This window comes from Eschrichtius robustus, chromosome 9 (assembly GCF_028021215.1).
Source record: "Eschrichtius robustus isolate mEscRob2 chromosome 9, mEscRob2.pri, whole genome shotgun sequence".
NCBI classification, from domain to species: domain Eukaryota; kingdom Metazoa; phylum Chordata; class Mammalia; order Artiodactyla; family Eschrichtiidae; genus Eschrichtius; species Eschrichtius robustus.
In genome coordinates this window covers 119531141-119548421 of record NC_090832.1, presented here as the reverse complement: position 1 = coordinate 119548421, position 17281 = coordinate 119531141, and the positions used below count along the sequence as shown (strand labels likewise).

Sequence of the window (17281 nt, the reverse complement as noted above, 5' to 3'; positions counted from 1 at the left end):
TCTTCTCCCCAAAATATAGTCACTTATGAATTAAAAATTCAAAAGATATAATAAAATGACTCATCTATGTCTGATAAGAAATAGTAATTTACTCAAAGAGAAAAAGAGACACAACAGAAAAATAATTTTTCTTTCCCAGGAGGAAGGTAGTAAAATATCTGCACAACCCATTCATTTAAACCATGTAAGAAGTGTGAAGTATTTCAGAATTATAAAATATGCCTAAATCTTTTGCTGACAGGATCATCTTTAGTTCAGAAACTTGGTGTTCATGAAGTAAGATGGAATATATAGCATTCTATAAAATACTGCAAGTTGTCCTCTTTGCCTCCTCTATACCTTTAAACAAAATTATAGAGTCAAAGTTACATAATTAAATAAAATTATAGAATGTCCCTTCTTTTGACCATCACCAATGATATGAAAGTACTGGTTTAAAACAAGGGCTGTTTACCTGTTTTGGGAGGGGAGAATTCATAAAAGGTTCTTGAGACTCATGGAAGCAAGAAAAAAAGATATGCACATGCAAAAAAATTTCCACATACATACATTGAGGAGAGGAGCTATTCTTATGGGCATCTGATTTAGAACAACTACAATCATTTCACTATTCTAAGAAATATGTGTTCTTAAAAACTTGTTTCCATGTTATTTACATTATTCAACAATTCTGCTAAAGGATGTTGTGTTTGCCAGTGTTATTACAAAGGGAACAAAGAGTGATCATAAAATTCTGTCACAAATTTTTGATGTTTAGAGTTTTAACTCCAAGCTTAAGGTATTCTACTTCTATTTTTCCCCTCACTCTACTAAAGTATAAAACAAAAATATTACCACTAAAATACAAGAAATACTTAAATTAAGTAACTGAAAACAATTTTACTACTAAGATCCTGAAATATTCTATTTTTAAAATGAAAGTAGCTACAGATCAGTATAAATATATAATAATCATTCATGGAAAAAAAAAAAAATATATATATATATATATATATAGAATTGTGGTGAAATATTACCCACATAAGTCAAGTATCATGTTGTGCTCTTAATGTTTCCTTTTTATTAAAATAATTAATAAACTTAACGATGAACTCTTAATTCAATGGACATTTTTCAAAGCATATAAATAATCTGGTATTTTACTGCTGTATCCATGCTCTAATTTCATCAATATTGAGCTTACCTTTCCTTTTGGTCCAGACTGCTTAAAACATGAAAAAGAAAAAAAATGTAAGAGGCAAGACCTCATTTTTGATATATCATTGTAGTTTTAGTAACTGCAGTCAATAAGGCAAAACTCTGTGATTAATTTGTTTTTAAACACATTATATATATGTTATATACTAGTGTTTTGAATCTTGTCAGATACGTAAATTGGCTTTCAATTTTTGTCAGTACAGAAAATAATTTCTATCTAAACATATTTAAAGAATAAAAATGTACAAAGATTGAAAAATTCTTGAAAGAGCTTTATTTAACCATCCAACATTTGAGGATATATGTTATTTTAGAGTGGTTAAAGAAATTGTCTTCAAGGAACAATACAATTTCCTAAAAGTTATAAAATTTTTAGAGGTCCCAATCCCATTATCAGGCGTGATTAAAGTCATCCCTCGGTTATCTGCACAGGATTGGTTCTAGGACCCAAGGCAGATACCAAAATAGTGGGTGCTCAAGTCCCTTATATAAAAGGGTATAGTATTTGTATATAACCTAAGCACATCCTCCCATATACTGCAAATCATCTCTAGATTACTTATAATACCTAATACAATGTAAATGCTATGTAAACACTTGCGAGTACCAGCAAATTCAAGTTTTGCTTTTTGGAACTTTCTGGAATTTTTTCCTTGGATTTTTTTTTTTTTTAATCTGTGCTTGGTTGAATCCACAGATGTGGAACCCCCAAATACAGAAGTCCGACCGTATTTGCTTCTGAGTAAGAAAAAAAATTTTTTTAAGGCTGAAACTTTTGCACAAAAGCCTTAGATTAAATACAAATACAGTACACGGTTTGGGACACAAGAAAAGTCCTGGGACTTAAAATCATGGCCTCTAACCAAAAGTCCAATGTATAAAAGGTCCACCCTTCTCCGCAATTCATAGAAAATCTAAAAAGCTATCAATATCAAGTACTCAAGGGCAAAATTATAAAACCCTCAATTTAGAATAAGATTCACATCCTAGAATTATTCCTATTACAAAAGAAACTAAATATTCAGAACTGTAAGCAAAACATAGTTCACAAAAATCCCTGAGTCTCCAAATTAACTCTTATATTCCTATCATGTGAAGCACACAATAAAATATCAATTTAATCCTAGCAAATTAAGAAAAAATAATATGGTAAGTTGGTTTTACATAAACAACATTGAAAAGAAACACATTTAAAAAAAATTTTAATAGTAAGGAAAAGAATTATTATAAACTTAACACAGATACCACATTTGAAATTTTACTTCTGCTATTTAAAAAATGGGATAATCTGTATAAAATAAATTTATGTTGGACAAATGAACATAAAATTAAATTGAAACAAAATACAAACATAAAAGTTTAAATATAGTCTGTCTATTCTTATATACTTATTTCTTACGGTATAATATTTCCAGGAAAAGTAAAATAAAAACCAAAAGTTAGACGTTAATACCTAATTTAGCCATTTCCAACCCTACACACTGTTGTGCTCAAGAAGTGAGAAGAGTTTACAACTCTCTTGTTTTTATTCTTTAAACTCACCTGTTGAGAATAAAAGAGGTAGAAGGCAGAGTAGAAGTAGAAGAAACAGGTTTGGTTCTTTCCAATGAACCAAGGGAGTCAGGAAGAAAACAAAAGCAAAAAATATATACACCATCCTCATTTCTCTTATCCTTCAGAAAAATGCACTTACTGTATCTAATTTATACATTATGGTAATTCTCCAATACTCCTCAGTATGTGTTTATTACCAAAGCCCTGCCCTAGAAGAGTTTATATATTAAAAAAAAAAAGAAGAAGAAGAAAGAAAAAAGCTTTTAAAAAATGAGATGGGAAGCCATTATCAGTAATGTAGGACTTTGTAAAAATGTCGACTTCCATTCTTTTAGGACTATTTCCGCTCTTAAAATTTAAAAAAAGGAAAGAAAAAAGATAGACTGATTGATTCTGGTATCCATGACCTGATTTTGGACTTCAAAAATTCTTTCAAAGTGGTGCTTTTCATTAATAATTAAATCTTGCTTATTCCAGGAGCCCATTTTTCCACTTTTGGATTATATATGCTTTTGTAGACATTCATTTCCCCCTATGGTCCTTTTAAGTCTTTCTACCTATCCTTAATAAAAAACAAAACAAAACAAAAAGTGAAAATGTAAATAAAACATAACCCAGTAAATGTGCTCTTTTTCCAAGTGCGGTTAAAGTTAGGAGTGGAGATGGTATAGTTATAACAATTTTTAACTTTCTGCATTTCATTTCTTCCATACTAACACTATCCTCCTCCATCACTGCTAGTATATAAAAAATCTATCTTTTAAATATGAATTAAATTAACATTTGGAATAGCAGTAAGAAAACTGATTGCAATCATAATATTCTCCAAATAGCAGCTAATCTGATCTGATACTTTAACAATCTTCATTCATTTCTTTTAGATTAAAAACGTGTGATATACTTGTTCCCATATCTTACAAATTATTCAAAATGCAGGTCTGATTTACTTAAAAGACAAGTTATACCACTCACCCCAGGAGTAATGGATTATGTGTGTGGATTACCAACTGGCGGCATTTTCTTTAATAATTTCAAATTAAGAGTTGAGAAAATAAGAAAAATTAGGAGAAACTAAAAGCCAGTGTGCTCATCCTCATCTGAGGCCTGACAATTGTGCCAACACTACACTAATTAAAACCAAAAGTTCGGTAGCAATCATCTCAGGTGAAGGCTCTTTTCATGCCTTTGAAGGTGTGGTTCCTAATGCATGGAGTGTTCTCTTTTAGCTAAAACACTCAAAAGCTTCTTTAATACTTCCTTTGTGAATTCCTCACTGCTCCCTTCTCTGTAAACAGTACTACACATACTTTGTATATCTCTACACTGCACTCACCAGGTAATCATTTGTTTACTTGTCTTTCTGTCCTTTACCCTAACCACACTTGAGCTTCAAGGCAAATACTGTCATATTCATCTTTGACTACTTTGTACCTATGCCTGGTATGTAGCATAAAATCAATCAATATTTTTGAAGGAAGAAAACTGGAAAAACTCTCAATGACTGGTATTTGAACTTCAAAATCTTTTTAACGACAGTCACACTGCAGTAGGACTAAGAAATGTTTATTTTATAAGAGATAAACATAAGTAGAATCTGTTTTCCTTAATGGACTGTCTCTTTAAATACAAATTAAATTAGGGGTGTGTGTGTGTAAGAAACAGTATTTTACTAGTAAATACCACTTCCTATTAACAGAATCTAATCTTTTATACAGATGAGCAATGATACACATGGCAAGGTATAAGATGTGCCAGGACCTAGAATAAAACAAAACACAAACCAATTCCCAAACTGGAATCAGTTTTTTAACATTACCAGTGAAGAAAGGAGGGATGGGGAGAATAAGGCATAGTGTAAATAATTCTAAACTGGTAGATAACTTCTAAACCAATAATAATTTTGGTGGTAGAACATATCACTTGATTATAAGTCAGTACTTCAACTTAGACCACATTTTCAGAATAGCAAGTAGACAGATCCTTCTTAGCGATGAATTCTATCAATGTGATCAGTGTGTGAGAAACAGTGTGTCTATCCTTCTTCCCTCCCACTAATTACTCTCCTTTTATTGTTTGTTCTCATGTTTGTGCCACATGTAGGCCAGAAAGCTTGATTTGTAAGGCAAGCCGATTTTGTGGTATGTATAGTAATTTCTCCATCTTTTCAGTTGATTTTCTGAAATATGTCAAAACTATGAAAAATAATATATTTAAGCAAAGGAAAGGTTTTCTTATTGTCCTTAAGTATGAGAATGATTTAAGGTACTTAAGTTGAAAATCTCTGTTACAGCAAATCTACATAAATAGCAAATACAGCAAGGGTAAGAGTCAGGACACATTTTCTGAATGAGTAGCAGTCTAGATCAACATTTTAAAAAATGAAGAACAACATCTAGCATATATTAAAAAAAAAATCTTTAAATTTTGCTAGTTATAAAAATTCTATGCAACTATTCAAACTGCAAGAAATAAAGAGATAAATTATTTTTCTAATTGTTGGAGCCTAAGAATTTCTTGGTCAACTGAAACTGACCAAGAACTGAAATTCAACTGAAATTTCATAACCATCCAAAAATGGTTATGAAAAACCTCAAAAGCATTTAAAAACACCAAGCATTACACTGTTACGTTCATTATTTCAAGATTCAAGTAGTACTTTCATGATCAATGAGAACATTCAAATTTATGAAAACACAAAATTTCTCAAACATTTAAAACTAATAATGTGATTTACTTTGATGCTATGAAATCTTATAAACCTTACAAAGAAAGGTAATAACTGTAGTTTTACTCATCAGAACTAAACTACCAGCTGAAGATTTCTCTGTCAAATGCTGTAAAAATCAGTTTAATTTAACAGAAACATAATGCAATAGAATAGCTTTTACTTAAGGTGTCTCTATTTACAGAATGTGATTTACTCAAAAGCAGATATAAAATAAAAAAATTCTAGGACATGAATTATTTCAGAAACATGAATATCTCTTCAGAGACAATGGAAACACAGTAAAGTTCCACAAAGTAAGGAAAAAAAAGGTTTAAAAAAAAAAAAAAAGGCAGTGAAAAACTCCTATTAAAGAGGATGGTGTATATATACTAAACAAAGGCAATCAGAATCCTTACCTTTGGGCTGCTGTTTTTACCATTGCTATCTGTGCATTAGCCTGAGGAAAACGTCTTACAGTTCCAGAACATAATGATGCATTTTGTGTATTTTCACTGCGGAGTCAAGAAACAAAGAATAATTTAAACAGGGAAAAATTACATGCATTTATGCAAAATAAACCCTTTAAAATCTAAGCATACACACACAAAAACCTGTAACACTTAAAGAAAATTTTTTATACATAAACCCTTTGACCATGTTAAATTGTCCATTAGTTTTCCACTTTCTGAATTTGTCTCTGAAATGTTTCCAATCCAGTTCATGAGAGAAGATAAAGAGTAGAACACTAGAACAGAAATCAGGAATCCTAAATGAATGTTTCATAATGTAAGAATTCCTGTAAATTAATCCCAATATATTTCCTCTTCTTATTCTCTATTTAAGACTATCTATGTACTATGAGTATACAAACTATGTACTATGAGTATACAAAGTTTTCTTATATGCCAAAATAATACTAAATGTTAATTATAAAAAAAAAATCAAAAGCGCTAAATTCTACTTTGGATTCTACCACTGACTTGAAAATTATTTAGCCTTTATGTACCTCACTTGTCTATAAATTGACAAGGTAGAAATAAAATAGTGACTTCAACCCTATTTCTGGGATATGTAACAGTCCAACTGTATCACTAATAGTGGTTCACTATGACAACCACTAGGAAAGATGAGTTATATCTAGAAGAGAAGGGGAATTAAGAAATCTTAAAAAAAAAAAAAAAAGAGTCCCTCATTGAGATAATCCTGGTAAGTGTTCCCTAAAGGAGACGTGACCTACTTCTAATATTACAACCAAGATTTTGCTAACTTCATGAAAGCAAGTTCATCTTATGAAATCTCAGTCTACTGAAATTTTTCTTTGAATATTTTTATTCCAAACCAAGAAATTACTGCAATCAATCCTATTCCCAAGATTCAAAGCAAAGATTCCCAGTGTGTAGGATTAGCTCTACTGACAAAGTGAAAAGAAAAGGTGTAAGTTGGAGTGGCAAATTAGTTTTTGGTGTCAAACTCTTTATCTTTTCTGTAGGAATGTGTGGGGAAGTGCCTATACCTCGATTTCTTATTGTTGTTCAACATGTGAAGTCCAATTGGGTTGCCTTTCAAAGGTTTTAAGCTTTCAGTCCTGCCTCGTTTTGCACATGTCCTCCAGGGAGCACCAGGACTAGTAGCAACAATTTCAGATGGACGATTCAACTGTAAAGACCATAAATGTTCAAGTCAATAAACAACATCATAAGGTAGTTTATCAACAATTATTTGAAAACCCATTTACTAAAAAAGCAATAAAAATGTACCACATATTGAGGATGGGGGAGAAGGATGGCAGCGGCACAAATCGAAGAGTAATTCAATTGTAATACTTTTTTTTTTCCCTTAAGGACAACATAAATATGTAGGAACATGAGTGTTTACCATATTATTTCCTTTTCATTTCAATATCACCCAAGATATTTGAGAAAATTAAAAGAGAAAAAACAGAAGGGATAAGGTAGAGGATCTTAAGATAGCTCTTTCCTGAAAGCAAAAAAAAAACATTTCCCCTGCTTAACAGGCCTTGATGCTACCTGTAGGACAGTACAGCCAAATATGACAGTAAATTGTCATTGTACAAGGACTTGGGCTTTAGCATCAAAGTTTCTATATAAACACAGAAACCGAGATAATGTCTTCACATTTTCATACTTGAAAATAATAATACAAACATATCAATAACAATCACTTTGCGGAGATTACAGTATGACAACAGGATGGCTCATTCCTTGGGAAGTTCTTCTCAACAAAGAAACCTAGTTTTATTACATTCTTTGCACAAGACATTTAAAAGCTGTTTTCAGACTCGTTAAGACAAAAGTCCTCAGTTCTTAGTGATAATTTACCCAAAACAACATTTTAAAAATCATTCTTACCTACTTTTAGTTTTGAAACAGCAGTCTAATATTTTATTTTTTACTCTTTTACAAGAAAATGTAGTCATAAGAAGATAATAACTTGGCTTTTAGCCCCACCAATTATCTCCACAGAAACGTAACAGTTCCCTAAAAAAAAAATCTCCCACAAAAAAAACTCTTCCGGAGAAGAGCTCACTGTGCCATCCCCATTCTTGTTTTTAGGCATGTCTGTATCACAAAACTCCAAAAAGCTCTATTTTGAAAACACTGCTTATCACCTTGAGACATTTTTTTACTTCTAAATCTTTTACAGCCATGTACTTCGGACTCCTTCATTTATGGTGATGGCAGATTAGGTAATGCAGCTCAATCTTCCCTCTACTCTCTGAAAACCAGAAAAGTTGGACAAAATAGAAATTTTCTTAAAAAAAGAAAATATGTTTGAAGCACCTGAGGGCTACCAAGGCAGTGAAGAATTAAGAATTAAGATCAGGGACAAGAAACTCAGAGATCTGAGCCCAGATTCATATTTTTCTCTGAGACACCTGTTGTCTCCAGAAGATGCAACTTCTGGAGTTGCAGAAGATGAGAGGCTGAGAAGCTAAGCTGAACTCCCAGAAGACTCAGAGAACTGGGGAGACAAAAGCAGAGTTCAACATCCACCAAGTATGGACTGCCTCATAAACACCTCAAAATCTGAATGAGGATATAGCCTATGAATAAGGGTGAATTACAACTATAAATCCAGCTTCCATTCATCTCAACCTCCAACTCAAGTAAGGTCTCCAATTTTAGAGTAAATCCAGAATTACCTGGATGGTCTGTTAAAACAAATTGCTGTGTCCAACCCTTACAGTTTACTCTGATTGAGTAGGTTTGGGATGAGCCTGAGAATATGCATTTCTAACAAGTCCCCGGGTGATGTAGATACTGCTAAAAAGGGAATGACATTTGGAGAACCACTGGATCAAGGTGATCTAAGATTGCTAATGCTCCTCCTGGTCACTAGCCAAAAGTAAACGTATATCCCTCTACAGGAAGAAAATATCATCCTAGGCCTCAAATTATCTCTGTGATTTTTCATATGCCATATCTACCAATCATAAGCAAGCTCATAAAGAAGACAATGTGATCAAAACCAAGAGAAACAACTGGTAACAGGAACAGAACTATAGGGGATAAAGATAAGAGGGGTTATCACACTATTTCATTTCCATTAGAAAGAGAATACAGTCACTTCTGCATTTGGTGACCCTTTTTCACAGAAACAGAGTGTTATCGTAGAAAGATAACTCAGGAATCAAATAGAATTGTCTCTTAGCCAGGTAACTTTCCTTATAATCATGGGGTTATTTTATGCATCAACAAAGCTGTATACAAACTGCCTAGCTCTGGAACAAATAGGTAGGAATTCAGTAATTATTAATTCCCACTCAAGTAGAAACACAGATACCTTCAATTAGAAAGTCCATAAATTATTTTATCGTAAACAACTGGTCATTAAACTACTTTCATCTGAAATTTTAGGACATCCAGTCACTGTGACTTTGGCTTATTCCTTTGTTATTTTGCAAAAATGCCCTAAGTCAATGGTTCTCAGTGTGGTTCCCTAAACGAGCAGGATCAGCACCACCTAGAACACTTTAAAATGCAAATTATCAGGCCCCACTCCAGAATTCCTAAATCAGAAACTGTGGGAGTAAGGTCCAGCAATCTTTTTTATCAAACCTTCCAGGTGATTCTGATGTACACTAACACTGGAGAGCCAGTGCTGCAGGTGATTTTGATACATGTCCTGTTAAGAATCTGGGAAGCGGGACTTCCATCGTGGCGCAGTGGTTTAGAATCCATCTGCCAATGCAGGGGACACGGGGTTCGAGCCCTGGTCCGGGAAGATCCCACATGCCGCAGAGCAACTAAGCCCGTGCGCCACAGCTACTGAGCCTGAGCTCCAGAGCCTGCGAGCCACAACTACTGAAGCCCGTGCGCGTAGGGCCCGTGCTCTGCAACAAGAGGAGCCACCGCAATGAGAAGCCCGCGCACCACAACAAAGACCCAACGCAGCCAAAAATAAATTAATTAATTAAAAAAAAAAAATCTGGGAAGCAAAAGTTTCCATTAAAGACTAACCATATAATTTCATTCCTCCGTACATAGATAATTACAACTAGTATTTGAGTGCTTACTATGGATAGGCATTATGCTAATTACTTTATATTCAATATCTCATTTAATCTCCATATTTTAAGCATTTCAGTAGTTCTTCAGATTGGGATTCAGAAACTGCACCTAAAATATCAGGTCAATTACTTGATGCTACTGAGTGACAGGATTAACATGCTCAAATTTCCCACTTTAAGTCTCTTTCTCCAACAAAATCTCTCCACCATATACCACCTTAAACTTTACTCTACCCCTATGCTATTAAAGATTGTTGAGCTTAAAAAGCAAAGTAACTTGTCCAAACTAGTTAAAAGGATTTGAACAAAGTACTGACCTGACTCCAAAGCCTATGCTTTCCCATACTACACTGTATAAGGAATTTTTATAGTATTATTTGTAGACATATAAATTCTTAACAAGAGGCAAAACCAAACTATGTTATTCCAGATAACACTCAAAATCATTAGGATACAGAAAAATCTCAAAATCAAAGGAACTGCACTAAAAATTCCTTTATATAAATGTAGAAAGCTAATCCTTCCTCTTAAGAACTGGTTAAACCAAAATTATCTCACCCAATATACAGGCATATAATTCAGCTAATTCAACATATTTCTGATCAAGTGCTTAAACATTTCCAAATTTTCTTTTTAAGAAAGCATTTAGGCATAGCAATAGACAACCCAAAGTCCATCGTTAGAGCAAGATTTTCATAAGAATTTGCATAAGGCAAGTTCTTAAATTCCCCAATTCTGCTGCCCTAGGGTACTATCAAAAGCTATACGCACTTCAGTCAGCAATAAGACAACCAGTACTCCTGGTTTTGCAGATATCTCATGAAAAACTTTTACTGTATTGTCAAATTCCCTTAGGAAAGGTTCCATACTATTTGTTATACTTAGAAAGTAGCTGGGGTGGTGGGGGAGGATATCACTCCACAGGAGAATCACAGGATGTACATTTGTAAAAGATTCTCCTCTCACACAGTCATAAACCTATAGGACACAATTACAGGTGCAAGAAAATTTAGAGATACCTGTTGAATTAAAATACAACATATAAACTATTTTAGATGCGTGGCACATCTACGTCTCTTTACGTAATAAATAATTTTTATTTTCTCTCATTTTATTTGTGCTCTTAGTAATCTACATCAAATTATTGGGAGAAATAAGGTGTAAACAAGTAAAAATTGAACCCTTTATGGCTATCTCACAGATTAGAGCACTACTACTACTGAAGAGAAGATGATATACTCAGTCTAAAGGCCCCCGAAAAACTTTAATTTTCCTTCTCCTCCAACCCCTTCTTTAGCAGCCTAACAGAGTTTTCTAGCTAATGCAAGCACAACATCAGGAGAACTCCTGTGGACAGATGGATTAGCACAAAACAATCACATGATTATAAAACTATAAACATGGGCCTTAACTGATGTCAGAAAAGCAACTATAAACACATCATTATCTGAAAAGGAAAACCAGCTTACAAAGGTTCAATAACACTGCTATTTATGGAAGATTTGCTAGCGCCAAGTACTAGGTGGATTACATGTTCTCATAATTCTCACAACCATCCTATAGAGTAGATAGTTGCAAGCAGACCTAAAATCTGGTATTCTGCCTAACTACTCTAATATACCAGCCATCCAAAAAAGCTATGTTGCCCTCAACTGGATATCAATCTGTACAGTAAACATTTACACACTATAAACAATGATACAGGGGTCAGCAAACTTTCTCTGTAAAGGGCCAGACAGCAGATATTTTAGTCTTTGTGGGTCACACAGTCTCTGCTGAAACAAATCTGTTCTTATAGTACAAAAGCAGTCATAGACAATACATGAACAAATAAGCACAGTTGTTTTCCGATAAATATTTATGGGTACAGATTTGAACTTCATATAATCTTCACATGTCACAAAACAGTATTCTTTTGATTTTTTTCAACCATTTAAAAAATGTAAAAACTATTCTAGTTCATAGACCATAGGTTGTGGGCCAGATTTGGCCTGTAAGCGTTGGTTTGCCAACCCTTATGTTTTAACATTAATCATTAATAACTAATAAACAACTAATAAAGAGCCAGTTACCAGAATATAAGCTCCACAGGAATAAGAATCTTGTCTGTTTTGCTCTCTATCTTCTAGAACACTGTGCTCAATACCTATTTGCTGTATGAATGTGTATCTCATTGGGACTGCTAAATGTGCAAAAGTTATCAACATGTGGTACCTTCCATCCAAACTTACCACACATCACAAAGCCAATTTAATTAAAAAAAAAAAAAAGTATTCAGGAAATTTAGCACCTAAAATAAGAAAATAAGATAACCTAAAAGAATCTATTAAATGATTAGAGACATTAAAAACATATATTAAAGGCACTGAAATGCTTAAAAACAAAATGGAAACTGACACAGTACAGAAAGAACTAGACACTATGAAAGACACAAAATTTTGAAAGAGAACCAACAGAAGTTCTACAAATGATGTCACTGAAATTAAAAAAAAAAAAAGAATGGATAGATTAAATTGCATATTAGATATAGCTGAAGATAAGTTAGTGAACTGGAAGACAGAGCTGAGGAAACCATGAAGGATATGGTACAGGGATGATTTCTTTCTTTGCCCTTTATCCTTTCTTTTTTTCTTTTTCATATAAAATATATGTAGGACATGGAAAAAAATGATGGTCTTATTATATCTAATGAAAGTTAGTTCCAGAAAAAATGAGGAAAGGCAATATTCACAGAGATAATAACTAAAATTTCTTCAGAATTAATAAAAGATATGCATCCTTTATATAAAGAGGCATAATGAAACTGCAGAAATCCAAAGGCAGAGATTATTCTGTGGAAGAGAAAGGGAACACTAAGACACTCTGAACCAAAATAAAGGCTTTCTCCTAATTCCATGCTCATTTTTGAATGCAAAAAAGGGGCTGTATTAGTTTAAACCAATGTTCCATATGGACCTATATATTACCCACAAGCCATTAAAAATCCAGGGATATTTAAAACCCTGGGATACACAAAGACTTTCTAAGGGACAAATGGGCATGGATAATTTTAAGAAAATCAACTCCTAAATCCTCAGTCTCCACTTTAACAGTTTCTTAAATTGATATACTTTAAAACCCATCTGTAGAAAAGGTACATATAATATCTCCTTTCCTATCTCCACTTTCACACTAAATCTTTTTCCACTTTACAAAAGACATAATTCTCATTTATTGTATTACAGTCTAAAATACTCCTGACAGGAACAATTTGACATAATAGTATCTGGAATCTCTTTTGGCACATGAAATAGTAGTAGGGCTTTGTATCTTTCCCTGTTTTATACATATTTCTGTTAAAAGTGAACCACAGGTTAGAAACTGGGTGTTCTGGACCAAATTAAGATTTTCTTAATACAACAGTAATGCAAAATGGAAAAGCAAAAGTAATGAAAATTTGCATTCAATGACTTTGTATCTTCTACTCCAGTTATTATCAAGAAAAGCACTGCCCCAAGGAACAAATCATGTGAAAACAACTCAAAGAAAGCATTAAAAAAACAAAAACAAAAACAAAAAACCCTTAAATTTGCATGCCTTTATTACAACCAGGTAAAAAAACTTAGGTCAAAACCAAGGCTGCATTTTTCTGCCTAGAATTCTAAAGTGAAATGTCATCATGAAGATGCAGATTAACATGTATATTTGAAATGAAAACAGAAAAAAACCACTATTTATTATAGATAAATAATACATTTGATTTAATTGACTGGCTGTACTATGGATTGGCCTTGTCAAGTAAGTTATATGTAGACATTTTCCATAGATCAAATGAGTTAAATATGCAGTTCTTTTAAAGAAAATATACAAAAAAACCAAAATATTTTTACCAAAAAAATCGGCAAAAGCCAATTAAAAGTTAACAAGATTTCAATTTTTCCAATTATTTCTGAGATTATCTGGTTAAAAAATAGGAATCTAAAAGGAATTTAAAAGTAACAAGTGTAACTACTAGCCAATCGTTAAGTGTTGATAAAGTCTTTTTAGTATATTTCCCCCAAATTCAGAAAGACAGTAAATCTAAAGGCTGGATTACAAATTATTTTTAACTTTTAAACTTTTATTACATTGCTAGGTGATTTTCCTGCCATTTAATTCAAAAGGAAAGAACTGAATGACAATGCTATAGCAAAACTCTTCCTATATCCATCTATTTATTATATGACCAAGATTTCTCAGCACTTATATCTAAAAAAAGTTTAAAAAGAAAATCACTGTTGAAAGTTTTATTAGACCAATAAATAACATTTATTTATGGATACATGAACTAAATGAATAAGGAAGGAAAACATCAACACCATCACTTTAAGAAATACATTTCCAATATAATTCTATACAATACGTTTAATAATTATAAATTACATGTTTATTAGTAATTACAAAGATAACTCAATCCAGCAAAAAAAATTAATACTTAGAACTTTTAGTGACAAGATCATTTAATATTAAATTTCAGTGAAAGTGTATCTTTTTATTCAGTGAATATATATCTATACAGCATGATAGCGTAATTAAAAGATTTTCAATTGCATAAAAATACATCATGTGAAGTTAAAATACACATATAATGTTAACATTTTGTGGGAAAACTGAACAGAAATATGAATTTAAGGAGAAAAAGGAACAATATAAATTTCCAACTGTTAAAGAGGAAATGGTACATGTATTTCTTTAAGTTTTTTTAATGGAAATGTAGTTGATTTACAGTGTTGCTGTACATGTACTGTTAAAATAGATGATGCTGAGTATCAATTCTGAATTATCTTTAGAGATCACAGGATACATAAGTGTCATGTAAGTTTTATTTTACTTTAAAGTATCAACATTAAAAAAAAAAAGGGGGCACCTGCAAGCAACCCTCCCCCCCAAGTTAAAGACCAATGTCACAGAAGATCATGATGAAAAACACCTGTTACTTTTACCTACAAAGCTCACTATATTTGTGTCCACCTGAAGAACACCTAAATAGACCCACTCTAAGGAATCAAAATGTTAAAATAAAAGCTAGAGAAAACTGCAATATAAAAAACCTTGTAGTTTTTCAGTGTGAGTAACCTTATAGAGAAAAACTCTGTAGTACTAAGAGATAAACTTTAAATTCTATAAACTCCCAAAATTATGTCAAAATAGAGACGTTGTGGGGGAAAAAAAAAACCCCACAAAGACAGGGAGAAAAAAGTAACTTTAAAAGTCTCTAAAATACTATTCAACTGTAAGTGCAGGAAATACGTGAAGAGGGTACTATGTCAGATTGGCAAAAATTCAAGTTTGACCACATACTCCCCAAGGTTAGAAGAGAAACTCTCATACATTGCTAGCAGTTATGGCTAATGCTAATTCCTATGAATGAGGCATTTGGCAATATTTAGCAAAATCACATGTAAATCTACCTCCTGAAATAGCAAGTGCAATTTTAGAAGTCTATCCCACAAATACACTGTAAAGATGTGAAAAGGTATAAGCACAAGGCTTTATTAAAGCACTACTTATTTATAACAGCGAAAGACTGAGAAGAACCTCTGCTCATCAGCTGAGTATCTATATATCTATAGCACATCCATTCACTGGAGTACGATGTAGCAATGAAACAGACGATAAAGATCTCGAAACACCTCGCTGTGGAGCCATCTTACAGACTATATTACCAAGTAAAAAAAAAACCAAGGTGCCAAACAGTGTGGTGAGTTTCTCCAAGAAGGGGGGTATATTCTAATATTTAAAAAACAAACAAACAAACAAAAACAATGGAAGGCTAAGCCATATAATTTTTGAAACAAGTTGCCCGCAGGTTAAAGAGAAAGGGAGAGAGGGAATCAGGACAAAAGCTAGACTTCTCTGAATAAAATTTCTTTTGTAGATTTTACTTTGGAACCATGAAAACATCTTTTGCCTAATTATAAAACAAATTAAGTCCAAAACATTTGTTAAAAAGCAATTCCTCAAAATAAAAAACAGACTTTAAATAAATAAATAAATAAATAAATAAATAAACCTAACTGTCACCCAGCTGGTGGAATTACAAACCAGGAAAAACTAATATCAAGTGACTTTAAAACACAGTAATTTAAATATACATTTCTAGTGGGATATACCTAGTGAGATATGCCACCAACACCAACAAGGAAATAAAATGAAAAAAATTTTAAATCATTTTATTAGTAATTATATTTGTATTGGTATTGTGAAAATATTTAATTTGTCTAATAGGACAAAGCAAGTGAGTAAGTTAACATCATTAGGAACCAAGACACTAAACCCAAAAGCTATGAAGAAATAAAGTGTTATATTTGACAACATGAAATATCTTTTCTCCAAGGCAATAACCACCAAAAGTGAAGACAAAAGACTAGTGAGAGAAACTAGTTTAAAATATTAGTAGGGGACTTCCTGGGTGGTCCAGTGGTTAAGAATCTGCCTTCCAATGCAGGGGACACAGGTTCAATCCCTGGTCAGGGAACTAAGATCCCACATGCCACGGGGCAACTAAGCCCGAGTGCTGCAACTATGGGGTCCAGGCGCTCTGGAGCCCACGTGCCACAACTACTGAGCCCATGAGCCACAACCACTGAGCCCACGTGCTCTGGAGCCCGTGTGCCACAACTAGAGAGAAGCCCTCGTGCTGCAACGAAAGACCTCGCGTGCCACAACTAAGAACAGACACAGCCAAAAATAAATAAATAAATATTTAAAAAATTAAATTAAATTAAAAATTAGTAACTAGTATCACAGCAGTGGGCCAGTTTCTCCAAAATACCATATTTTGTCAAATCTAAGAAACCATTATAAGATGCATTATTGTATGTACTAATGTGCCAAAAAAAAATTTTAACTAAACTATGTCATGCCATCATTGTAAGTTACATCTAGTTAGATTTCAGAGATGTCAAAAATGTGGGAAATGTGTGTCTCAGACTCAATATAAAAAGAATTCCTATCAATCAATAATATTCTAAAGACCAAATAGAAAAATGGGCAAAGGATATTAAGTAACAATTATCAAAAGGGAAATAAATGGACTACACATATTATGAGTGAGGTGTTCAACCTCACTCATAATAAAAGAAATGCAAATTAAGACTACAGGGAGATACTATATGTTTCATTGCAAACACCAAAAGGATGATAACACTGTTAGAAAAGTGAGGGGAAACAGGCATGCTCAGACATTGCTGGTAAAAGTGCAAATCAGGTATAACGAAATTAGAAATCTGTCCTGACACAGCAGCTCTACTTCTAGAAATTCATTCTGCAGA

The 17281-nt window shown here is 32.8% G+C and overlaps 1 protein-coding gene across 5 annotated transcripts in view; it reads right to left on the bottom strand.

Moving 5' to 3' along the window:
• Window positions 1-17281, bottom strand: part of SENP6 (SUMO specific peptidase 6) — a 106556-nt gene that overhangs the window by 63269 nt on the left and 26006 nt on the right. For 3 of the 5 annotated variants that reach the window (XM_068551644.1, XM_068551641.1, XM_068551645.1), the window contains exons 4-6: window positions 6972-7114; window positions 5875-5970; window positions 1184-1204 (exon numbers count right to left, since the gene is read on the bottom strand). In XM_068551644.1, the coding sequence (XP_068407745.1) occupies window positions 1184-1204; window positions 5875-5970; window positions 6972-7114 (260 nt within the window). The remainder of the gene's footprint in view (window positions 1-1183; window positions 1205-5874; window positions 5971-6971; window positions 7115-17281) is intronic. The other 2 variants (XM_068551642.1, XM_068551643.1) reach the window with 2 other exon arrangements.